Source organism: Pseudophryne corroboree, chromosome 10, assembly GCF_028390025.1.
Source record: "Pseudophryne corroboree isolate aPseCor3 chromosome 10, aPseCor3.hap2, whole genome shotgun sequence".
In the NCBI taxonomy this organism is placed as follows: Eukaryota; Metazoa; Chordata; class Amphibia; order Anura; family Myobatrachidae; genus Pseudophryne; species Pseudophryne corroboree.
Genome location: NC_086453.1, coordinates 187,724,794 through 187,746,217, shown reverse-complemented (window position 1 = coordinate 187,746,217; position 21,424 = coordinate 187,724,794). Strand labels below are relative to the sequence as shown.

The window sequence follows — 21,424 nt, the reverse complement described above, 5'->3', positions numbered from 1 at the left end:
TTTCTCAGGTTCGCTATCCTCCAACAACATTTTCAATTCCAGGCATTAACCTTTGGGTTAGCCACAGCCCCCAGAGTATTTACCAAGATTATGGTGGTTATGGCAGCTTATCTCCGCAAGCAGGGGATAAGGATTTTTCCATACTTCGACGATCTTTTAATCCTGGCACAATCCCAGGAATTGCTCTTGAGCCATCTCCAACAGACAATAACTTGTCTACAGAAACGCGGATGGCTCATAAATTGGGCAAAGTCGTCTCTGATTCTGTCACAACGGATGATTCACTTAGGCGCTGTTTTGGATTCAGGTCTGCAGAAAATATTTTTACCTCTTGGAAAAAATATCCAAGGTGAAGTTAATGATTCAGGAATTGTTGCACAGTCAACCAATATCAGTTCACACGGCAGTGCGAATGATGGGGTTGATGTCAACATTCGACATGGTGGAATATGCACAGTTCCACTCAAGACCTTTGCAACATCTGATTCTGACCAGATGGAATGGAGTACATCAGACAATAAAGAAACAAATGATGGTATTTCCAGTAAAGGTAAAAAGGTCATTAGCCTGGTGGCTACAGACATCCCATCTAGACAAGGGGAAACCCTTCTGGATATCAGATTGGGAGATCCTGACAACGGATGCCAGTCTTCAAAGCTGGGGAGCAGTGTCCGGAAGATTATGGTTCCAGGGACAATGGACCACAGAAGAAAGTTGCCTGCCAATAAATCTGTTGGAACTCCGGGCCATATACATGGCACTGATTCAGGCAAAGGACATTCTGCAAGGAAAACCAGGCCAGATCCGCTCAGACAATGTAACGGCAGTAGCGTACCTCAACCATCAGGGAGGAACTCGCAGCCAAAGAGCAATGAAGGAGGTAAGTCACATACTACAGTCGGCAGAACTCCATCTTCCAGCATTGTCCGCAGTGTTCGTTCCAGGAGTCCAGAACTGGGAAGCGGACTTTCTCAGTCGACACACCATTCGTGCAACCTAATGGGATCTACACCCGGAAGTGGGGGTTGCCAGAGATAGATCTCATGGCGTCCAGTCTGAACAACAAAGTTCCGGCATACGGGTCAAGAACAAAAGATCCCAGAGTGATCCTTGTGGACGCACTGTCAGTGAAATGGGAATTTCATCTGGCATATCTGTTTCCTCCAATCTCCCTGATACCCAGGGTGGTTATGAAAATAAAGCAAGCAAGGGATGCCGTGATTCTAATAGCTCCGGCTTGGCCCAGAAGGCATTGGTACATAGATCTGCAGAGGATGTCGATGGATACTCCAATTCTGCTCCCTCAACGTCCAGATCTACTAATGCAGGGTCCTTGTTATCACAGGCATTTGAATCGGCAGTCTTTGACGGCGTGGCTGTTGAAACCTCTATCCTAAAGTCAAGAGATTTTTCACAACAGGTAATTCAAATAATGCTCAGAGCAAGGAAACCCTCCTCTGCTCGAATTTATCACCGAATATGGCAAGCCTACATTCATTGGTGCAGTGAAAGAAATATGAATCCAAAATCTTTCAGAGTTTCCAGAATCTTAGATTTCCTTCAGGCAGGAATGGATAAGGGTTTGAAGGTGGCTTCCTTGAGAGTTCAAGTTTCAGCATTAACTGTATGGTTTCAAAAGAAAATTGCCACTATACAGGATGTGCGTACTTTTTTCCAGGGAATGCTGCACATTCAACCACCCTTTGTTCCTCCTGCAGTACCTTGGGATTTAAGTCTTGTCCTCAAAGCCCTTCAAGGGGCTCAGTTTGAACCACTTAAGAAAGTGGATCTTAAATGGTTGACAGCTAAAGTGCTCTTTCTACTGACTATGACATCAGCTAGAAGAGTATCAGATTTAGGAGCGCTGTCATGTAAATCTCCTTTTCTGATTTTTTATCCAGTTAACGCAGAACTAGGTCTGGCTATCTTCCTAAGGTGGTATCTAAGTTTCACCTTAACGAAGAGATTGTAGTCCCGGCTTTTCAGGTATTGGGACTGACTGCGGGAGAAGCGTCTCTGTACGCAGTGCCATCCGAAAGACAGATTCTGTCTTCATTCTCTACGGATTTCACAAGAGGGGATGGCCTGCTACTAAACTGACGCTAGCAAGATTGCTTCGAATGCCGGAAAAATATACGTTATGGTAAGAACTTACCATTGATAACGGTATTCCTCCTATTTCACAGGGATCCCACCCTGACGCACCTGATTTGAGAATCTTTATACTCACTAACCTCTTCCCTCTTGCATGGAAGGGTACGCATGTGTGTTGTTCTCGCCTGAATAGGGTTCTACATAATGCTCCTGCCTAAATGCTTGGAAACAACTGATTCGACTGAGTCGGTGGGCGGGATTATATGGACGAGCCCGTTGCATCCTGGGAGGCCAGAAAGCTTGTGATCGCTTGGTGCCAATCCGCTGTCGCTCCAACATATCCCAATGTTATCCTGTGGAAACCTGTGGGCATAGGAGAAATACTGTTATCAACGGTAAGTTCTTACCATAACGTATATATGTTATATCCTGGGAAAATCCGAAGAAAGAATTCCAGATCCCCTAAAGGGTTTTGGTTGCTTTTCTCTTTCCTGAAGAGGATAGGAAAAGTTGGGAAACCCCACCCATAGTTGACGCGTCTGCCTCCAGGCTGTCAAAAAAGGCGGTTTTGCCTGTCCCGGGTTCTACCGCATTGAAAAAAACGGCTGATCGTAAAATTGAAACTACGCTCAAATCCATTTACACTGCTTCAGGAGTGGTGTTAAGGCCCACTATTGCCTGTGCATGGATTTCTAAAGCCATAGTAAAGTGGTCAGGCACGTTACTTGAGGAATTGGATAAAAGTGACGTTGCATTGTTTTTACGTAACATAAAGGATTCTGCAGGATTTATGGGAGAATCCATGAAAGATCTGGGTTCGATGGCTGCAGGGATATCTTCCATGTATGTCTCAGCTCGCAGAGGACTCTGGCTACGCCAATGGTTTGCCGACGCAGAATCCAGGAGAGGTGTGGAGAACCAACCCCACACAGGTCAGGCTCTATTTGGGGAAGTGTTGGATGCGTGGATTTCCAAGGCAACCACGTGTAAGTCACCTTTTCATCCCTGAGCTGCGCCTGCTATGAAGAAATCCTTTTCTTCAGCTACGTCACAGTCCTTTCGGACAGCTAAAAAAAAGACCAAGCCGTCTAACACCTTCTTTAGAGGAGGTCGGACAAAATCCAAAAAACCTGCTACTGCAGTTTCCCAGGACCAGAAGCCTGCTTCTGGTACATCAAAATCCTCAGCATGATGGTCCGCACGGCCTGTAGGAAGGGCCGGTGGGTCGAGGCTTAGACGGTTCAGCCACGTTTGGGTGTCATCCGGCATGGACCCCTGGGTACAGGGTATTGTGTCCCAGGGGTACAGGCTAGAGTTTCAAGAACTCCCGCCTCACTGATTCCTCAAATCAGGCCTACCAGCTTTGCTGGCAGACAGGGCTGTCCTACAGGAAGCCATCCAAAAGTTGGAAAAGTCACAGGTCATTGTACCAGTTCCACCTCAGAAGCAAAATAAGGGTTACTATTCGAACCTTTTTGTGGTACCGAAACAGGATGGTTCTGTCAGGCCAATGTTGATTTTGAAATTGTTGAACCCCTATCTGAGGGAGTACAGATTCAAAATGGAGTCTCTGAGAGTGGTGATCTCAAGTTTGGAGGAGGAGGAGTTCCTGGTTTCCATGGATATCAAGGATGCGTACCTCCACATTCCGATTTGGCCTCTGCATCAGGCTTATCTCGGATTCGCAGTGCTAGACTGTCACTATCCGTTCCAGACACTGCCATTCGGCCTCTCCACGGCACCGAGGGTGTTCACCATAGTGATGGCAGAGATGATGGTTCTCCTCCGCAAGCAGGGTGTGAACATAGTTCCATACCTGGACGATCTGCTGATAAAGGCAGTGTCCGGGGAGAAGTTGTTGCAGTCCATTGCTCTCACGACTCGACTGCTCAGGGATCACGGTTGGATCCTGAACCTTCCAAGGTCACATTTGGAACCGACAAGGAGATTGTCTTTCCTGGGGATGATCCTCGACACGGAGGTGCAGAGGGTGTTTCTACCAGTAGAGAAAGCGTTGGTGATCCAATCGATGGTCCGGGATGTCTTGAAGCCTGCCCGGGTATCGGTTCATCAGTGCATTCACCTCTGGGGAAGATGGTTGCCTCCTACGAGGCTCTCCCGTATGGAAGATTCCAGGCTCGACCCTTCCAGCTGAATCTCCTAGACAAATGGTCGGGATCTCATCTGCACATGCACCATAGAATACGTCTTTCACCGAAGGCAAGGATTTTGCTCCTGTGGTGGTTGCAAATGCCTCACCTTCTGGAGGACCGCAGGTTCGGAGTTCAGAACTGGATCCTTCTAACCACGGTTTCAAGTCTCAGAGGTTGGGGAGCGGTCACCGGTGGGGCACACCTTCCAAGGAAGATGGTCAAAACGGGAACCCATTCTTCCAATAAAGCGGCACATCTTCTACAAGATCGGGCCATTCAAGTACAGTCGGACAATGTAATGACCGTGGCCTACATAAACCGACAGGGAGGAACAAAGCGCAGAGCTGCAATGTCAGAGGTAACAAGAATCCTTCTCTGGGCAGAAAGCAAGCATTGGCGCTGTCAGCGATCTTCCTTCCAGGAGTGGACAACTGGGAAGCGGACTTCCTCAGCAGACGCGATCTCCATCCAGGAGAATGGGGCCTCCATCCGGAAGTGTTCACAGAAGTGTCCAGTCGCAAGGGGGCTACAGATGTCTCTATACATCTTAGCACCCGATGCATTTGCATTGTGGGAAGGAGAAGTGCCATGCCATTTTACGCTCCCGCGAACGCTTTACACACACAGAAGCAGTATTGGGAGTAAGAGGCTACCGCTACTGTGTAAAGTGAAAGGGGGACTGGGTGATACTGTGGGAACGGGTTGCGGGAGGATATGCTCCTGCTACCCGTAGTTATCTAATAGGATAAAAACTGTAAAAAAATAAAGAAAAGAAAATCAGTAGAACATCGGGAAAAACTGCAAAAAACGGACGCTTTTCGCACCCGATGTTTTACTGTGGCTACAATTAGTGCCCCCAGTTTGTTTCCCAAGGTCATGTTCTGCAACACTTTAATGCCCTCATTTCATATTATGCCAATTATAGTGTCTCCATTTCACACTGTTACATTTGTATCCTCCAGTTCATATTATGCCACATTACAGTGCCCCCAGTATGTTATAACATCAACTATGCGCACCTTCCATTTCAGTAAAACATCCACTGCATGTACCACCCTTACTGTACCAATACAACTTTACCCTGCTAGATAGCCTTATCTGACCTACATAGAAACCTGGTAAAATATTATCCTATTGACCTCTTATGTACTCTCACCTTCTTTGCCAATGGTGATGCTTCAAGTGCTCCATCCTTATTAGCAGCTTTTGAAACTTACATGGCAGCCCCTCATCTGCAGGCCTTAGAGGCAATTTGCCGTGAGGTTAAAGACAGGAGTCCTGCGTCAATCAGCTCCTACCTTTATCAGGGTAAGACTTAATAATGCAGAAATTCCACTTTGAGTGGAGACCTTCATTTTGACACACTGTCCCTTTCTGGAAAAGTGGTAATCTCAGAGCTTGATTCTTGCCCCCGAGTTAACTTCACAGTGGCTGTCAAGGAGACATCTGTTTGCCAATTAGTTCAGCTGGAGATGGATCAGATCAGTGAGGTGCTTTATGAGAGGGAGGGATAGAGAATACCACATTTTATGAGCGCCAGTGAGTCCCCCTTTTAGGCTGGGAAATGGGCCAACTGCAATGGCTTAGCTTTGGTAGACCACTATATGTCCTGGGTGGAGAGCATTCAGGACCTGGTGGTGGGCCGCATAAGCCTCTGGGCCATATAGCAATGGCTTCCCCTGCACCCATTATAGCTGTGCCCATGCCTTGATTTAACAGTTTAAAATAGAACTCATTACAGTATTCGATAAGTACAAAAATGATTTTCTCTTATGTCCTAGAGGATGCTGGGGTCCACATTAGTACCATGGGGTATAGACGGGTCCATTAGGAGCCATGGGCACTTTAATAGATTAATAGTGTGGGATGGCTCCTCCCTCTATGCCCCTCCTACCAGACTCAGTTTAGAAAATGTGCCCGGAGGAGCCGGTCACAGCTAGGGGAGTTCCTAGGAGTTTTTCTAGTTTTATTGTGTTTTTAGATTGTTAGGTACAGGGAGGCTGCTGGCAACAGCCTCCCTGCTTTGTGGGACTTAGGGGGGGGAGTAGGAACCAACTCTCAAAGTTAATGGTTCTCTATCTCCTCTGACAGGACACTGAGCTCGTGAGTGTGCTGATCGCAAGCCCACGAGGCAACTGCTCACTCCCGCAGCACGGCCGCCACCCCCTAACAGAAGAGTGGTGAGTTTAGCGCCGGCAGCCCGGGTAGCGGGTTGCTGGCGGGAATGGCGGCACAAGGGTGTGAGCGCAGCTCTGTCGTTCTGCGCTCCATGAAGGCTCAATAACATGATTATGTAGATGCAGCTGAGGGGCGTCCTGGGCCTGCGCGATGACCCTACACTGGCAAAGCAGCTAACAGGGGCTACTGGCACTGTTAGCAATAAGGACCTCAGGCCAGTATAATCCTATTATGTGCGGGAAGCCGCGCGCCGTTACAGGGGGGCGGGGCTTCTCAAAGCGGATCCAGCACTCACCAGCGTCATTTTCTCCCTGCAGAACGCTGAAGCACGCTGACAGGGAGCGCTGACCCTCCACCTGCCTCCAGTTACTGTGGTACCAGGGTTTTATAGACAGGGGGGGAGAGTGTAACTAAGACTATTCAACCTAATAAGGTTGAATAGTCAGCGCCAGGCTTTTATCATAACTGCTCCAAGGGCGCTGTGTGGCTGGCTCCTTAGACTCTGTAACTCTCTGAAGGTACTCTGGGGAAAACTGTGTCTGACATTTTCCTGTATGTATGTGTGTGTGTATGTGTATTTACCCACATTACCATGTCTAAGGGCTCTGTATCATGTGCTGCAGAGTGTGTATCTTCTCCTGAGGAGTCTATCCCATGTACTCAGGACTGCAATATGCTTTCCCAACCTTCTGAATCTGAACCCCCATGGGTGGATTCTTTAAGGGGAATGATATCGCAGATTTCATCAAGGATGTCACATAATGAGAAAGAAACGCAGTTTTTGAGAAAGTCTGTAGAGGGTTTGCAGCATTCAGCTTCCACTCCCTCATATAATAATGCAGGTTGACACTGAAACTAACTCTGAAACAGGGGACGGTGATGTGGATATGCAGGGGAGGGGAAGGGGGGGGGATGTACCCCTTGCAAAGGGGGTGCAGCTGATGATTGAAGCCATTAGGGATGTTTCTCTGACGTCCTAAGTAGATGCTGGGACTCCGTAAGGACCATGGGGAATAGCGGCTCCGCAGGAGACTGGGCACAACTAAAGACAGCTTTAGGACTACCTGGTGTGCACTGGCTCCTCCCACTATGACCCTCCTCCAGACCTCAGTTAGAATCTTGTGCCCGGCTGAGCTGGATGCACACTAGGGGCTCTCCTGAGCTCCTAGAAAGAAAGTATATTTAGGTTTTTATTTTACAGTGAGATCTGCTGGCAACAGACTCACTGCAGCGAGGGACTAAGGGGAGAAGAAGCGAACCTACCTAACAGGTGGTAGTTTGGGCTTCTTAGGCTACTGGACACCATTAGCTCCAGAGGGATCGACCGCAGGACCCGACCTTGGTGTTCGTTCCCGGAGCCGCGCCGCCGGCCCCCTTACAGAGCCAGAAGCAAGAAGTGTTCCGGAAAATCGGCTGCAGAAGACTTCTGTCTTCAACAAGGTAGCGCACAGCACTGCAGCTGTGCGCCATTGCTCCTCATGCACAGCTCACACTCCGGTCACTGATGGGTGCAGGGCGCTGGGGGGGGGGCGCCCTGAGGGCAATATAAGACACCTTGGCTGGCAAATCATCACAATATATAGTCCCAGGGCTATATATGTGATAAATTACCCCTGCCAGAATCCATAAAAAAGCGGGAGAAAAGTCCACCGAAAAAGGGGCGGGGCTATCTCCCTCAGCACACTGGCGCCATTTTTTCTTTACAGTGCAGCTGGAAGACAGCTCCCCAGGCTCTCCCCTGTAGTTTTCAGGCTCAAAGGGTTAAAAAGAGAGGGGGGGCACTAAATTTAGGCGCAATATATGTATACAAGCAGCTATTGGGGGAAAAATCACTCAGTTATAGTGTTAATCCCTGCATTATATAGCGCTCTGGTGTGTGCTGGCATACTCTCTCTCTCTGTCTCCCCAAAGTACTTTGTGGGGTCCTGTCCTCAGTCAGAGCATTCCCTGTGTGTGTGCGGTGTGTCGGTACGGCTGTGTCGACATGTTGGATGAGGAAGGTTACGTGGAGGCGGAGCAGAGGCCGATAAATGGGATGTCGCCCCCTGTGGGGCCGACACCAGAGTGGATGGATAGGTGGAAGGTATTAACCGACAATGTCAACTCCTTACATAAAAGGCTGGATGACGTAACAGCTGTGGGACAGCCGGCTTCTCAGCCCGCGCCAGCCCAGGCGTCTCAAAGGCCATCAGGGGCTCAAAAAACGCCCGTTACCTCAGATGGCAGACATAGATGTCGACACGGAGTCTGACTCCAGTGTCGACGAGGTTGAGATATATACACAATCCACTAGGAACATCCATTACATGATCTCGGCAATGAAAAATGTGTTACACATTTCTGACATGAACCCAAGTACCACATAAAAGGGGTTTTATTTTTGGGGAGAAAAAGCAGCCAGTGTTTTGTTCCCCCATCAGATGAATGAATGAAGTGTGTAAAGAAGCGTGGGTTCCCCCGATAAGAAACTGGTAATTTCTAAAAAGTTACTGATGGCGTACCCTTTCCCGCCAGAGGATAGGTCACGTTGGGAGATATCCCCTAGGGTGGATAAGGCGCTCACACGTTTGTCAAAAAAGGTGGCACTGCCGTCTTAGGATACGGCCACCTTGAAGGAGCCTGCTGATAAAAAGCAGGAGGCTATCCTGAAGTCTGTATATACACACTCATGTTCTATACTGAGACCTGCAATTGCCTCAGCATAAATAGTGCTGCTGCAGCGTGGTCTGATACCTTGTCAGATAATATTAATACCCTAGACAGGGATAATATTTTGCTAACATAGAGCATATTAAAAACGTCGTCTTATATATGAAGGATGCACAGAGGGATATTTGCCGGCTGGCATCCAGAATTAATGCAATGTCCATTCTGCCAGGAGGGTATTAGAAACCCGGCAGTGGACAGGTGATGCTGCCTTTAAAAGGCACATGGAGATTCTGCCTTATAAGGGTGAGGAATTGTTTGGGGAGGGTCTCTGGGACCTCGTATCCACAGCAACAGCTGGGAAGAAAAATTTTTACCTCAGTTTTCCTCACAGCCTAAGAAAGCACCGTATTTTCAGGTACAGTCCTTTCGGCTTCAGAAAAGCAAGCGGGTCAAAGGCGCTTCCTTTCTGCACAGAGGCAAGGGAAGAAGGAAAAAGCTGTACCAGACAGCCAGTTCCCAGGATCAAAAATCTTCCCCCGCTTCCTCTGAGTCCACCGCATGACGCTGGGGCTCCACAGGTGGAGACAGGTGCGGTGGGGGCGCGTCTCGGGAACTTCAGGGACCAGTGGGCTTGCTCACAGGTGGATCCCTAGGTTCTGCAAGTAGTATCACAGGGATACAGGCAGGAGTTCGAGGCGACTCCCCCTCGCCGTTACCTCACATCAGCCTTGCCTGCTGCCCTCGGAAGGTAGTACGGGCGGCAATTCACAAGCTGTACTTCCAGCAGGTGAAATCAAGGTACCCCTCCTTCAACAAGGCCGGGGTTACTATTCCAAAATGTTGTGGTACCGAAACCAGACGGTTCGGTGAGACCCATTCTAAAATTGAAATCCTTGAACACTTATATACGAAGGTTCAAGTTCAAAATGGAATCGCTCAGGGCGATTATTGCAAGCCTGGAGAATTTCATGGTATCACGGGACATCAAGGATGCTTACCTGCATGTCCCTATTTACCCTCTTCACCAGGAGTACCTCAAAATTGTGGCACAGGATTGTCATTACCATTTCCAGACGTTGCCGTTGGTCTGTCCCCGGCACCGAGGTATTTACCAAGGTAATGGCCGAAATAATTATCCCGTACTTGGACGATCTCCTTATAAAGGCGAGGTCCAGGGAGCAGTTGTTCGTCGGAGTAGCACTATCTCGGGAAGTGCTACAACAGCACGGCTGGTTTCTGAATATTCCAAAGTCGCAGCTGGTTCCTACGACGCGTCTACTGTTCCGGGGTATGGTTCTGGACACAGAACAGGGAAAAAAAGGGTTTCTCCCGGAGGAGAAGTCCAAGGAGTTGTCGTCTCTAGACAGAGACCTCCTAATACAAATACAGGTGTCGGTGCATCAATGCACGCGAGCCCTGGGAAAGATGGTAGCTTCTTACGAAGAAATTCCATTTGCCAGGTCCCATGCAAGGATCTTCCAGTGGGATCTGTGGGACAAGTGGTCCGGGTCGCATCTTCAGATGCATCGGCGGATAACCCTGTCTCCAAGGGCCAGGGTGTCGCTGTTGTGGTGGCTGCAGAGTGCTCATCTTCTAGGGGGCCACAGATTCGGCATACAGGACTGGGACCTGGTGACCACGGATGCCAGCCTTCGAGGCTGGGGGGCAGTCACACAGGGAAGAAACTTCCAAGGCTATGGAAAAGTCAGGAGACTTCCCTACACATAAATATTCTGGAACTAAGGGCCATTTACAATGCCCTAAGTCAGGCTAGACCCCTGCTTCAACACCGGCCGGTGCTGATCCAGTCAGACAACATCACGGCGGTCGCTCATGTAAACCGACAGGGCGGCACAAGAAGCAGGATGGCGATGGCAGAAGCCACAAGGATTCTCCGATGGGCGGAAAATCATTGTCAGCAGTGTTCATTCCCGGAGTGGACAACTGAGAAGCAGACTTTCTCAGAAGACACGACCTCCACCCGGGAGAGTGGGGACTTCATCCAGAAGTCTTCCAAATGATTGTACACCGTTGGGAAAGGCCACAGGTGGACATAATGGTGTCCCGCCTCAACAAACAGCTACAAAGATATTGCGCCAGGTCAAGGGACCCTCAGGCGATAGCTGTGGACGCTCTGGTAACACCGTGGGTGTACCAGTCGGTGTATGTGTTCCCTTCTCTGCCTCTCTTACCCAGGGTAATGAGAATAAGAAGAAGGAGAGGAGTAAGAACTATACTCATTGTTCCGGGTTGGCCAAGAAGAGCTTGGTACCCAGAACTCCAAGAAATGATCTCAGAGGACCCATAGCCTCTGCCGCTCAGACAGGACCTGCTGCAGCAGGGGGCCTGTCTGTTCCAAGACGTACCGCGGCTGCGTTTGACGGCCTGGCGGTTGAACGCCGGATCCTGAAGGAAAAGGGCATTCCGGAGGAAGTTATCCCTACGCTATTTAAAGCTAGGACAGAAGTGAACGCAAACCATTATCACCGCATATGGCGGAAATATGTTGCGTGCTGTGAGGCCAGGAAGGCCCCAAAGGAGAAATTTCAGCTAGGTCGATTTCTGCACTTCCTACAGTCAGAGGTGACTATGGGCCTAAAATTGGGTTCCATTAAGGTCCAGATTTCGGCTCTATCGATTTTCTTCCAAAATAGAACTGGCTTAACTGCCTGAAGTTCAGACTTTTGTTAAGGGAGTGCTGCATAGTCAGCCCCCGTTTGTGCCTCAAGTGGCACCGTGGGATCTCAACGTGGTGTTGGATTTCCTGAAGTCGCATTGGGTTGAGCCACTTAAATCCGTGGAGCTACAATACCTCACGTGGAAAGTGGTCATGCTGTGGGCCTTGGCGTCGGCCAGGCGTGTATCAGAATTGGCGGCTTTGTCATACAAAAGCCCTTATCTGTATTTTATATGGATAAGGCAGAATTGAGGACTCGTTCCCAATTCCTTCCTAAGGTGGTATCAGTTTTTCATGTGAACCAACCTGTTGTGGTGCCTGCGGCTACTTGGGACTTGGAGGATTCCAAGTTACTGGACGTAGTCAGGGCCCTGAAAAGTATATGTTTCCAGGACGGCTGGAGTCAGGAAAACTGACTCGCTATTTATCCTGTATGCACCCAACAAGCTGGGTGCTCCTGCTTCTAAGCAGACTATTGCTCGCTGGATCTGTAGCACGATTCAACTTGCACATGCTGTGGCTGGACTGCCGCACCCTAAATCTGTAAAAGCCCATTCCACAAGGAAAGTGGGCTCTTCTTAGGCGGCTGCCCGAGGGGTCTCGGCTTTACAACTTTGCCGAGCTGTTACTTGGTCGGGTTCAAACATTTTTGCAAGAGTCTACAAGTTTGATACCCTGGCTGAGGAGGACCTTGTGTTTGCCCATTCGGTGCTGCAGAGTCATCCGCACTCTCCCGCCCGTTTGGGAGCTTTGGTATAATCCCCATGGTCCTTACGGAGTCCCAGCATCCACTTAGGACGTCAGAGAAAATAAGATTTTACTCACCGGTAAATCTATTTCTCGTAGTCCGTAGTGGATGCTGGGCGCCCATCCCAAGTGCGGATTGTCTGCAATACTTGTTTATAGTTATTGCTTAACTAAAGGGTTATTGTTGAGCCATCTGTTGAGAGGCTCCGTTATATTTCATACTGTTAACTGGGTATAGTATCACGAGTTATACGGTGTGATTGGTGTGGCTGGTATGAGTCTTACCCGGGATTCAAAATCCTTCCTTATTGTGTCAGCTCTTCGGGGCACAGTATCCTAACTGAGGTCTGGAGGAGGGTCATAGTGGGAGGAGCTAGTGCACACCAGGTAGTCCTAAAGCTTTCTTTAGTTGTGCCCAGTCTCCTGGGGAGCCGCTATTCCCCATGGTCCTTACGGAGTCCCAGCATCCACTACGGACTACGAGAAATAGATTTACCGGTGAGTAAAATCTTATTTTTGCATATTACTGAGAAGGTACCTGAGCCAGAAGGGGAATCTTATTTTACAGAAAATAAGAAATCCTCTCTCACCTTCCCTGCTTCTAAAGAGCTGAACTTTTAATTTGAAAAATCCTGGAAAAACCCAGAGAAAAAATTCCAGATCCCTAAAAGAATTCATTGCTTTCCCTTTCCCTCAGGAAGATAGAAAGAAATGGGAAAACCCACTTATAGTAGACGCTTCTGTATCCATATTGACTAAAAAGGTGGTTTTACCTGTCCCTGGTTCAACCGCCCTAAAGAGACGGCTGACCGTAAGATTGAGACTACGCTCAAATCTCTATTCACTGCTACAGGTGTGGCTTTAAGGCCCACTATTGCTTGTGCGTGGATTTCTAAAGCCATAATAAAGTGGCCAGGTACATTACTAGAGGACTTAGATACGATGGATAGGAGTGACATTGAATTGTTTTTGCGTCACATACAGGATTCTGCTGGGTTCATGGTGGAGGCCATGAAGGACCTTGGAATGCTGAATGCAAGGGCTACTTCCATGGCAGTCTCGGCACTCAGAGGACTCTGGCTACGTCAATGGACTGCGGATGCAGAATCTAAGAAAAGTGTGGAGAACCTACCTTTCTCAGGTCAGGCTCTGTTTGGGGACGCATTAGATGCGTGGATTTCCATGGCAACTGCGGGTAAGTCTACCTTTCTACCCTCAGCAGCTCCACCAACTAGAAAATCTTATCCTATGTCTACACTGCAGTCCTTTCGGACCACAAAATTTAAAAAATCCAAATCCCCTTCCACCTTTAGGGGTGGTAAAGGAAAGTCCAAAAAATCTGCACCACCAGGTTCTCAGGAACGGAAACCAGGTTCTGCTTCCTCAAAATCTTCCCAGTCTGGAGATCGGGCAGGTGGGAGCGAGACTAAAATATTTCAGTTACGTCTGGGCGTCCTCTTGCCTAGACCCCTGTGTGACAGACATTGTTACCCAGGGCTACAGACTGGAGTTTCCAGAACTCCCACCTCACAGATTCTTGAAATCGGGCTTACCAGTTTCGCTGACAGAAAGTGCTATCCTGCAGGAAGCCATTCAAAAATTGGTACAAACAAATGTTATTGTCCCAGTTCCGCCTCACCTACACCACAATGGTTATTACTCAAACCTCTTTGCGGTGCCGAAACCGGATGGTTCCGTAAGGCTGATATTAAACCTAAAGTCAATGAACCCCTACTTAAGGGAATTCAAATTCAAAATGGAGTCTGAGAGCGGTGATCTCAGGTCTGGAGGAGGGAGAATTTCTGGCATCCCTGGATATCAAGCATGCATACCTTCACATTCCGATCTGGCCACCTCACCAGGCTTATCTCAGATTTGCGCTGCTGGATTGTCACGATCAGTTCCAGGCATTGCCTTTTGGTCTGTCCACAGCACCGAGGGTGTTCACCAAGGTCATGGCAGAGATGATGCTACTCCTCCGCAAGAAAGGAGTGAACATAATGCCGTATCTGGACGATCTGCTGATAACAGCGTCGTCCAGGAAAAGGTGCAGAGTATCGCTCTTTCAACTCGACTACTCCAGGGTCATGGGTGGATCCTGAACCTTCCAAAGTCACATTTGGAACCAACAAGGAGACTACCCTTCCTGGGGATGATACTCGACACAGAAGTGCAGAGGGTGTTTCTACCGGTGGAGAAAGCGTTGGTGATCCAATCAATGGTACAGGATGTCCTGAAGCCAGCCCGGGTTTCGGTTCATCAGTGCATTCGCCTTCTGGGGAAGATGGTAGCCTCCTACGAGTCTATTCAGTACGGAAGGTTCCATGCGCGGTCCTTCTAGCTGGATCTCCTAGACAAATGGTCGGGTTCACATCTTCACATGCACCAGCGGATACGCCTGTCGCCAAAAGTCAGAATTTCACTCCTCTGGTGTCTGCAAACTTCTCACCTACTCGAAGGCCGCAGGTTCAGGATTTAGACTTGGATCATTCTAACCACGGATGCAAGTCTAAGAGGTTGGGGAGCGGTCACCCAAAGGGAAAAGTTCCAAAGAAAGTAATCAAGTCTGGAATCCATTCTTCCGATAAACATTCTGGAACTAAGGGCCATACACAAGGGCCTTCTACAAGCGGCACATCTTCTACAAGATCAAGCCATTCAGGTTCAGTCGGACAACGTCACAGCGGTGTCGTACATAAACAGGCAGGGTGGAACAAAGAGCAGAGCTGCAATGTCAGAGGTAACAAGAATCCTCCTCTGGGAAGAAAAACAAGCAGTGGCACTGTCTGCAATCTTCATTCCGGGAGTGGACAACTGGGAAGCGGACTTCCTCAGCAGACGCGATCTCCATCCAGGAGAATAGGGCCTCCACCCGGAGGTGTTCGCAGAGATGACAAGCCGATGGTGTACCTCAGATAGACATGATGGCCTCTCGCCTCAACAAGAAGCTTCGGCTGTACTGTTCCAGGTCGAGAGACCCTCAGGCAGTGGCGGTGGACACACTGGTAACTCCGTGGGTGTTTCAGTCAGTGTATGTGTTCCCTCCACTTCCACTCATTCCAAGGATTCTAAAATTAATAAAAAGAACAAGAGTTCAGGCGATCCTTATTGCTCCGGACTGTCCAAGGAAGGCTTGGTACGTGGATCTTCTGGAATTACTACTTGAAGATCCGAGGCCTCTTCCTCTACGTGAGGACCTTCTGCAACAGGGGCCGTTCGCCTATCAAGACTTACCGTGGCTACGTTTGACGGCATGGAGGCGGAATGCCAGATCTTCGCTCAGAAGGGCATTCTGAAAAGGGTCATTTCTACCCTGATTCAAGCTAGGAAGGGAGTTACGTCTAAACATTACCGTCGGATTTAGAAAAAATGTGTGTCTTGGTGTGATTCCAAGAAGTTTCCAACGGTGGAGATTCAAGTGGGACGTTTTCTCCTCTTTCTGCAGGCAGGTGTGGATGTCGGCCAATGCTTGGGCTCCATAAAGGTCCAGATTTCAGACTTGTCCATTTTCTTTCAGAAACAATTGGCTGCCCTCCCTGAGGTTCAGACTTACTTGAAATGGGTTCTGCACATCCAGCCACCCTTTGTGCCTCCTACAGCACCTTGGGAGCTTAATGTGGTGCTGCAGTTCTTGCAATCGGATTGGTTCAAACCTTTACAGGAGGTGGACGTCAAGTTTCTTACTTGGAAGGCGGTCACACTGTTGGCATTGGCATCTGCTAGACGTGTGTCAGAATTGGGGGCTTTGTCATGCAAGAGCCCCTATTTGATTTTCCATGAAGATAGAGCTGACCTCAGAACGTGTCAGCAATTTCTTCCAAAGGTTGTGTCAGCTTTTAATATCAACCAACCTATTGTGGTGCCAGTGGCTACTGACTCCTCTATTACCTCACACTCCTTGGATGGTGGTGAGGGCTTTGAAAATATATGTGAAGAGAACTTCTTGTCACAGGAAATTGGACGCTCCCTTTGTCCTTTATGATCCCAACAAGGTTGGGTGTCCTGCTTCTAAGTAGGCGATTTCTCGTTGTATCCGGGTTACTATCCAGCATGCTTATTCTACGGCAGGCTTGCCGTGTCCAAAATCTGTTAAGGCCCACTCTACTCATAAGGTGGGTTCTTGCTGGGCGGCTGCCCGGAGTGTCTCGGCTTTACAGCTTTGCCAAGCAGCTACTTGGTCAGGGTCGAACACGTTTGCTAAGTTCTACATGTTCGATACTTTGGCCTCTGAGGACCTAAAGTTTGGTCAATCGGTTCTGCTGGAGCCTCAGCACTCTCCCTCCCGTACTGGTAGCTTTGGTACATCCCCATGGTACTAATGTGGACCCCAGCATACTCTAGGACGTAAGAGAAAATAGGATTTTAATTACCTACCGGTAAACCCTTTTCTCGTAGTCCGTAGAGGATGCTGGGCGCCCGCCCATTGCTTCATATTCCTGCATTGTTACTTGGTTCAGTTTGTTAGTTCAGCCATTGCTGATTTGTTCCAAGTTGGTTAGCTTGGCTTTCCTTTTATGGTATGTGTGAGCTGGTGTGAGTCTCGCCACTATCTGTGTATTTCCTTCTCTCAAAGTATGTCCGTCTCCTCGGGCACAGTTTCTAGAATGTGTCTGGTAGGAGTGGCATAGAGGGAGGAGCCAGCCCACACTATTAATCTCTTAAAGTGCCCATGGCTCCTAATGGACCCGTCTATATCCGATGGTACAAATGTGGACCCCAGAATCCTCTATGGACTACGAGAACAGGATTTACCGGTAGGTAATTAAAATCCTATTTTTTTTTTCTAAAAATATATATAAGCTGCACCAATCAGCATGTATAATACATAGGCATTTAAAGATGAAAAAATAACATTAGCATAAATAAAATACAGTGTATTATTAATCCTAGACACCTGAGAACATAAAATTAATGAAACTATAAAATCCATTTATATCCATTAATGTTAGATTCAAAAAGATATCTTTAAAGATTAACAATGTAATGATGATCTTTACCTATATTCATTCTGATCAAAATGTTATTGAATATTTTCCTCAGGATACAAAAAAACTGCAGTCACTTGAGATGTCGGTGTTACTGTGCCCGACACGCTCGGCAAATATCTCTGCATTAGGCACATTGCGTTATGAATAGCATGATGTTTGTATAGACTCAACAAACAAGGAGCGCTTATAAAATAACATATAATGCAATTTATTAAGAATACATATAAAATAGCAATAATTACTGCATAAACATTTGTAACCAAAATTAAAAAACAATCTAAGATGGCAGTGAATTAAGCATAGCAGTTTAGATGTAATATAAAATGAAGCTTAAATGAAATTAGCAGAGTTGAGGTCCATATATTGATGGTATAAAGCTGGTAAATCCAGAATCAGTGGGAAGAATTTTTTCCTAAAAGCATGAAGTCCACAGCTGTAAATAGAGTGGAGTGGGGACGTTATGCTCACCCCTGATCAAAGATAAGTTCTCACCCGCTGCAGGTACAGTATATGAAGATACCTCCTGAAGAAACTGCCGTTTGCTGTGGCAGAGAAATGCATTGAGGGCTGCAGAGTTCGAGTGTCCGCCCTTGGGAATAAGCAGCAACTATCGTTTGAAGTGGATATGTCCCCAGATGTCCCCAGCCGCCCGCTGCATTAGGAACATTTAGCAACTGACTGTCGCTTTGTAACAAGCCCCGTCAGCAGACTAGGTATCGTGGACTCACCGTCCGCCTCCCCCTTACGGCATACCTACAGAGGGGGAACCGATCAGCTGTCTGGAGCTCACGCGTTTGCACTGCCATCAACGGGAAAGTACAGTCAATACCTGCAGCGGGTGAGAACTTATCTTTGATCAGGGGTGAGCATAACGTCCCCACTCCACTCTATTTACAGCTGTGGACTTCATGCTTTTAGGAAAAAATTCTTCCCACTGATTCTGGATTTACCAGCTTTATACCATCAATATATGGACCTCAACTCTGCTAATTTCATTTAAGCTTCATTTTATATTACATCTAAACTGCTATGCTTCATTCACTGCCATCTTAGATTGTTTTTATTGTTTTTTATTTTTGGTTACAAATGTTTATGCAATAATTATTGCTATTTTATATGTATTCTTAATAAATTGCATTATATGTTACAGGTTGAGTATCCCATATCCAAATATTCCGAAATACGTAATATTCCGAAATACGGACTTTTTTGAGTGAGACTGAGATAGTTAAACCTTTGTTTTCTGATGGCTCAATGTAAACAAACTTTGTTTAATACACAAAGTTATTAAAAATATTGTATTAAATGACCTTTAGGCTGTGTGTGTAAGGTGTATATGAAATATAAATGATTTGTGTGAATGTACACACACTTTGTTTAATGCACAAAGTTATAAAAAATATTGGCTAAAATGAACTTCAGGCTGTGTGTATAAGGTGTATATGAAACATGTGCATTCTGTGCTTAGACTTGGGTCCCATCGCCATGATATCTCATTATGGTATGCAATTATTCCAAAATACGGAAAAATCCCATATCCAAAATACCTCTGGTCCCAAGCATTTTGGATAAGGGATACTCAACCTGTATTTTATAAGCGCTCCTTGTTTGTTGAGTCTATACAAACATCATGCTATTTCTATGTTTAGGCATCCAGTTTGCGATATAGGAGCAGCTATAATAAAATAAATTATACAAAGTTGCTTTTTTAATTGCTAAATTATTTTTAAGTGTTTATAGCGCCCGATTCCTCAGTGGAATCTATTTCCCTGTGATACTATTGTACATTGCGTTATGATGTTGGCATATACTGCACCCTGAAGTGCCTGCTCGCTATGTTTCAGATACACAGTAATAGATTTTATATGTACAAATGGGACATCCTATTACAAAAGTAATGGCCAGGTGCCAGAGAAATAAATATCCAAGCAATAAAAGAATACAGCAGCCCAGAAAATTATGCTAACTAAAAGGAGCATATCCTCATCAGTGTCGCTTCATTCAGACATTGCCTTATGTCAAGCATCATGTTCTAGATTGCTGTATGCGTTCATTACACATTCCACTATAGATCACATGTTGGCGTTATTGGCCTGTTCAAGTAAACAAAAATTCTCTGTTTTTAGTTGGAGACCACACCTGGAAAAAAGATGTAGAAGGACATATAATGGATGTGATAGAGAGCAGTAAAGCCAAGGAGAATACCCTGCAATGGAAGGACCTGTTTGACAAAAAGGAAACAAAAACATCACCGAAAGAGGAAGCGAATGAAAGCTTCAAGAATGTGGACTTAACTGATCAACATCCCAACAGCACTGCTGAGAAAAGATTAAACCCAAAAGAGAGACTGTTCATCTGTTCTGTGTGTGGTAAAAGCTTTGGTGGCAATTCTCTGCTGGTGAGACACATGAGAATCCACACAGGCGAGAAGCCCTACGCATGTAACCACTGTGACAAAAGCTTCAATGATAAATCCTATCTTCTGCGCCACTTAAGGACTCATACTGGGGAGAAGCCTTACTCTTGCTCTGTGTGTTTTAAATGTTTCAGCCAGAATTCCAGTGTCATTGCTCATATGCGGATCCATACTGGAGAGAGACCATTTCAGTGCAGAGAGTGTGACAAGCGATTCAGCGATAAGTCATACTTTGTGCGGCATATGAGGTCGCACACTGGAGAGAAACCATACAAATGTACCGAATGCCAAAAATGTTTTACTCAGACTTCCAGCCTGGCCTCACACATGCGGATCCACACAGGAGAAAAACCATTCAAATGTCCCTATTGTGATAAATGTTTTAGTCAAAATTCAAGCCTGGTTATACATAAGAGATTACACAGACGGGAGGAAACACTAGTACGGAGTCAGTCATGAAGCATCAACTTAAAGGATTGTTCCACATTTTGGTGAAATCTTTTTAAAAAGGGACTCGTTCTGTGCCCCTTACCTGAAATGTTTGTGTTTGGGGGGAGGGGGGGTCCTTCCTCTGGATCGCTGCTGAGTTTCTTGAATAAGATTGGGTTCCCACAAAGAAAGATCAAAGACAGTGGTCCCAGCAGTATAATTTGGCAGTGAGGGCTTGGTCAGCGGCAACTTGTTTTTTTTTTTTTTTTATTCTGAACCCACTATACACACACAATACACCACCTATTCTTGATCCCGTAGTCACAGCCACAGAGCTGAATGCATGGACACTGAGCTGCAACATTTTACGTATTTCCACACATCCACCAAACCCCATATCTTCTTAAATCTCCTGCCCGCAATGTGCTAAGCTGCTATGTCGGAGCCTGGTTTCCTACTTTTCTCACTACTCGCAAGGTAAAATGATATAACACTTTCTTCCTACAGTACATAATAAGCCTCTAGCCCCCGGAATTCCTTTGCAGGAAAACTGACTATCTCAGGATAATTGTTTGCAGATCCGAAAAAATGTCCTAATGATGGTTAGGCTGCTGAGGAAAAGTCATACTTTTTTAGTGATATATGGGGTTACTTAACATTGCACCAACTCTATGATACAGCAAATAATGTATCTCCTGTAATGTACCATGGTATATGAAGAAGAGAGAAATTTATAAACAACTAGGCTTCACCAATCCTTCTCCTATAATATAAACACAATTCAAATAGAATGGTGCTTATGAGAATGTATTGTTAATAAAGTCTTTATAGACCATATACAACCATTATTTAATCAATAAAATAGTGACAAAAGCAATAAAAACTTGGTATCTTAATATGCTGCAGTCCCCGTTTACCCCTATATTTCTCTGACGTCCTAGTGGATGCTGGGGACTCCGTAAGGACCATGGGGAATAGACGGCTCCGCAGGAGACTGGGCACATCTAAAGAAAGATTTAGGACTATCTGGTGTGCACTGGCTCCTCCCCCTATGACCCTCCTCCAAGCCTCAGTTAGATTTCTGTGCCCGGCT

General features: G+C 46.8%; 1 protein-coding gene across 6 annotated transcripts in view; it reads left to right on the top strand.

Moving 5' to 3' along the window:
• The window catches only part of LOC134966326 (zinc finger protein OZF-like), a 227,664-nt gene extending 206,491 nt beyond the window's left edge, over nucleotides 1-21,173 (top strand). For all 6 annotated transcript variants that reach the window (XM_063942983.1, XM_063942986.1, XM_063942985.1 and 3 more), the window contains one exon: nucleotides 19,613-21,173. In XM_063942983.1, the coding sequence (XP_063799053.1) occupies nucleotides 19,613-20,361 (749 nt within the window). In that variant the 3' untranslated portion in view covers nucleotides 20,362-21,173. The remainder of the gene's footprint in view (nucleotides 1-19,612) is intronic.
• The last annotated feature ends 251 nt before the right edge of the window (nucleotides 21,174-21,424 follow it).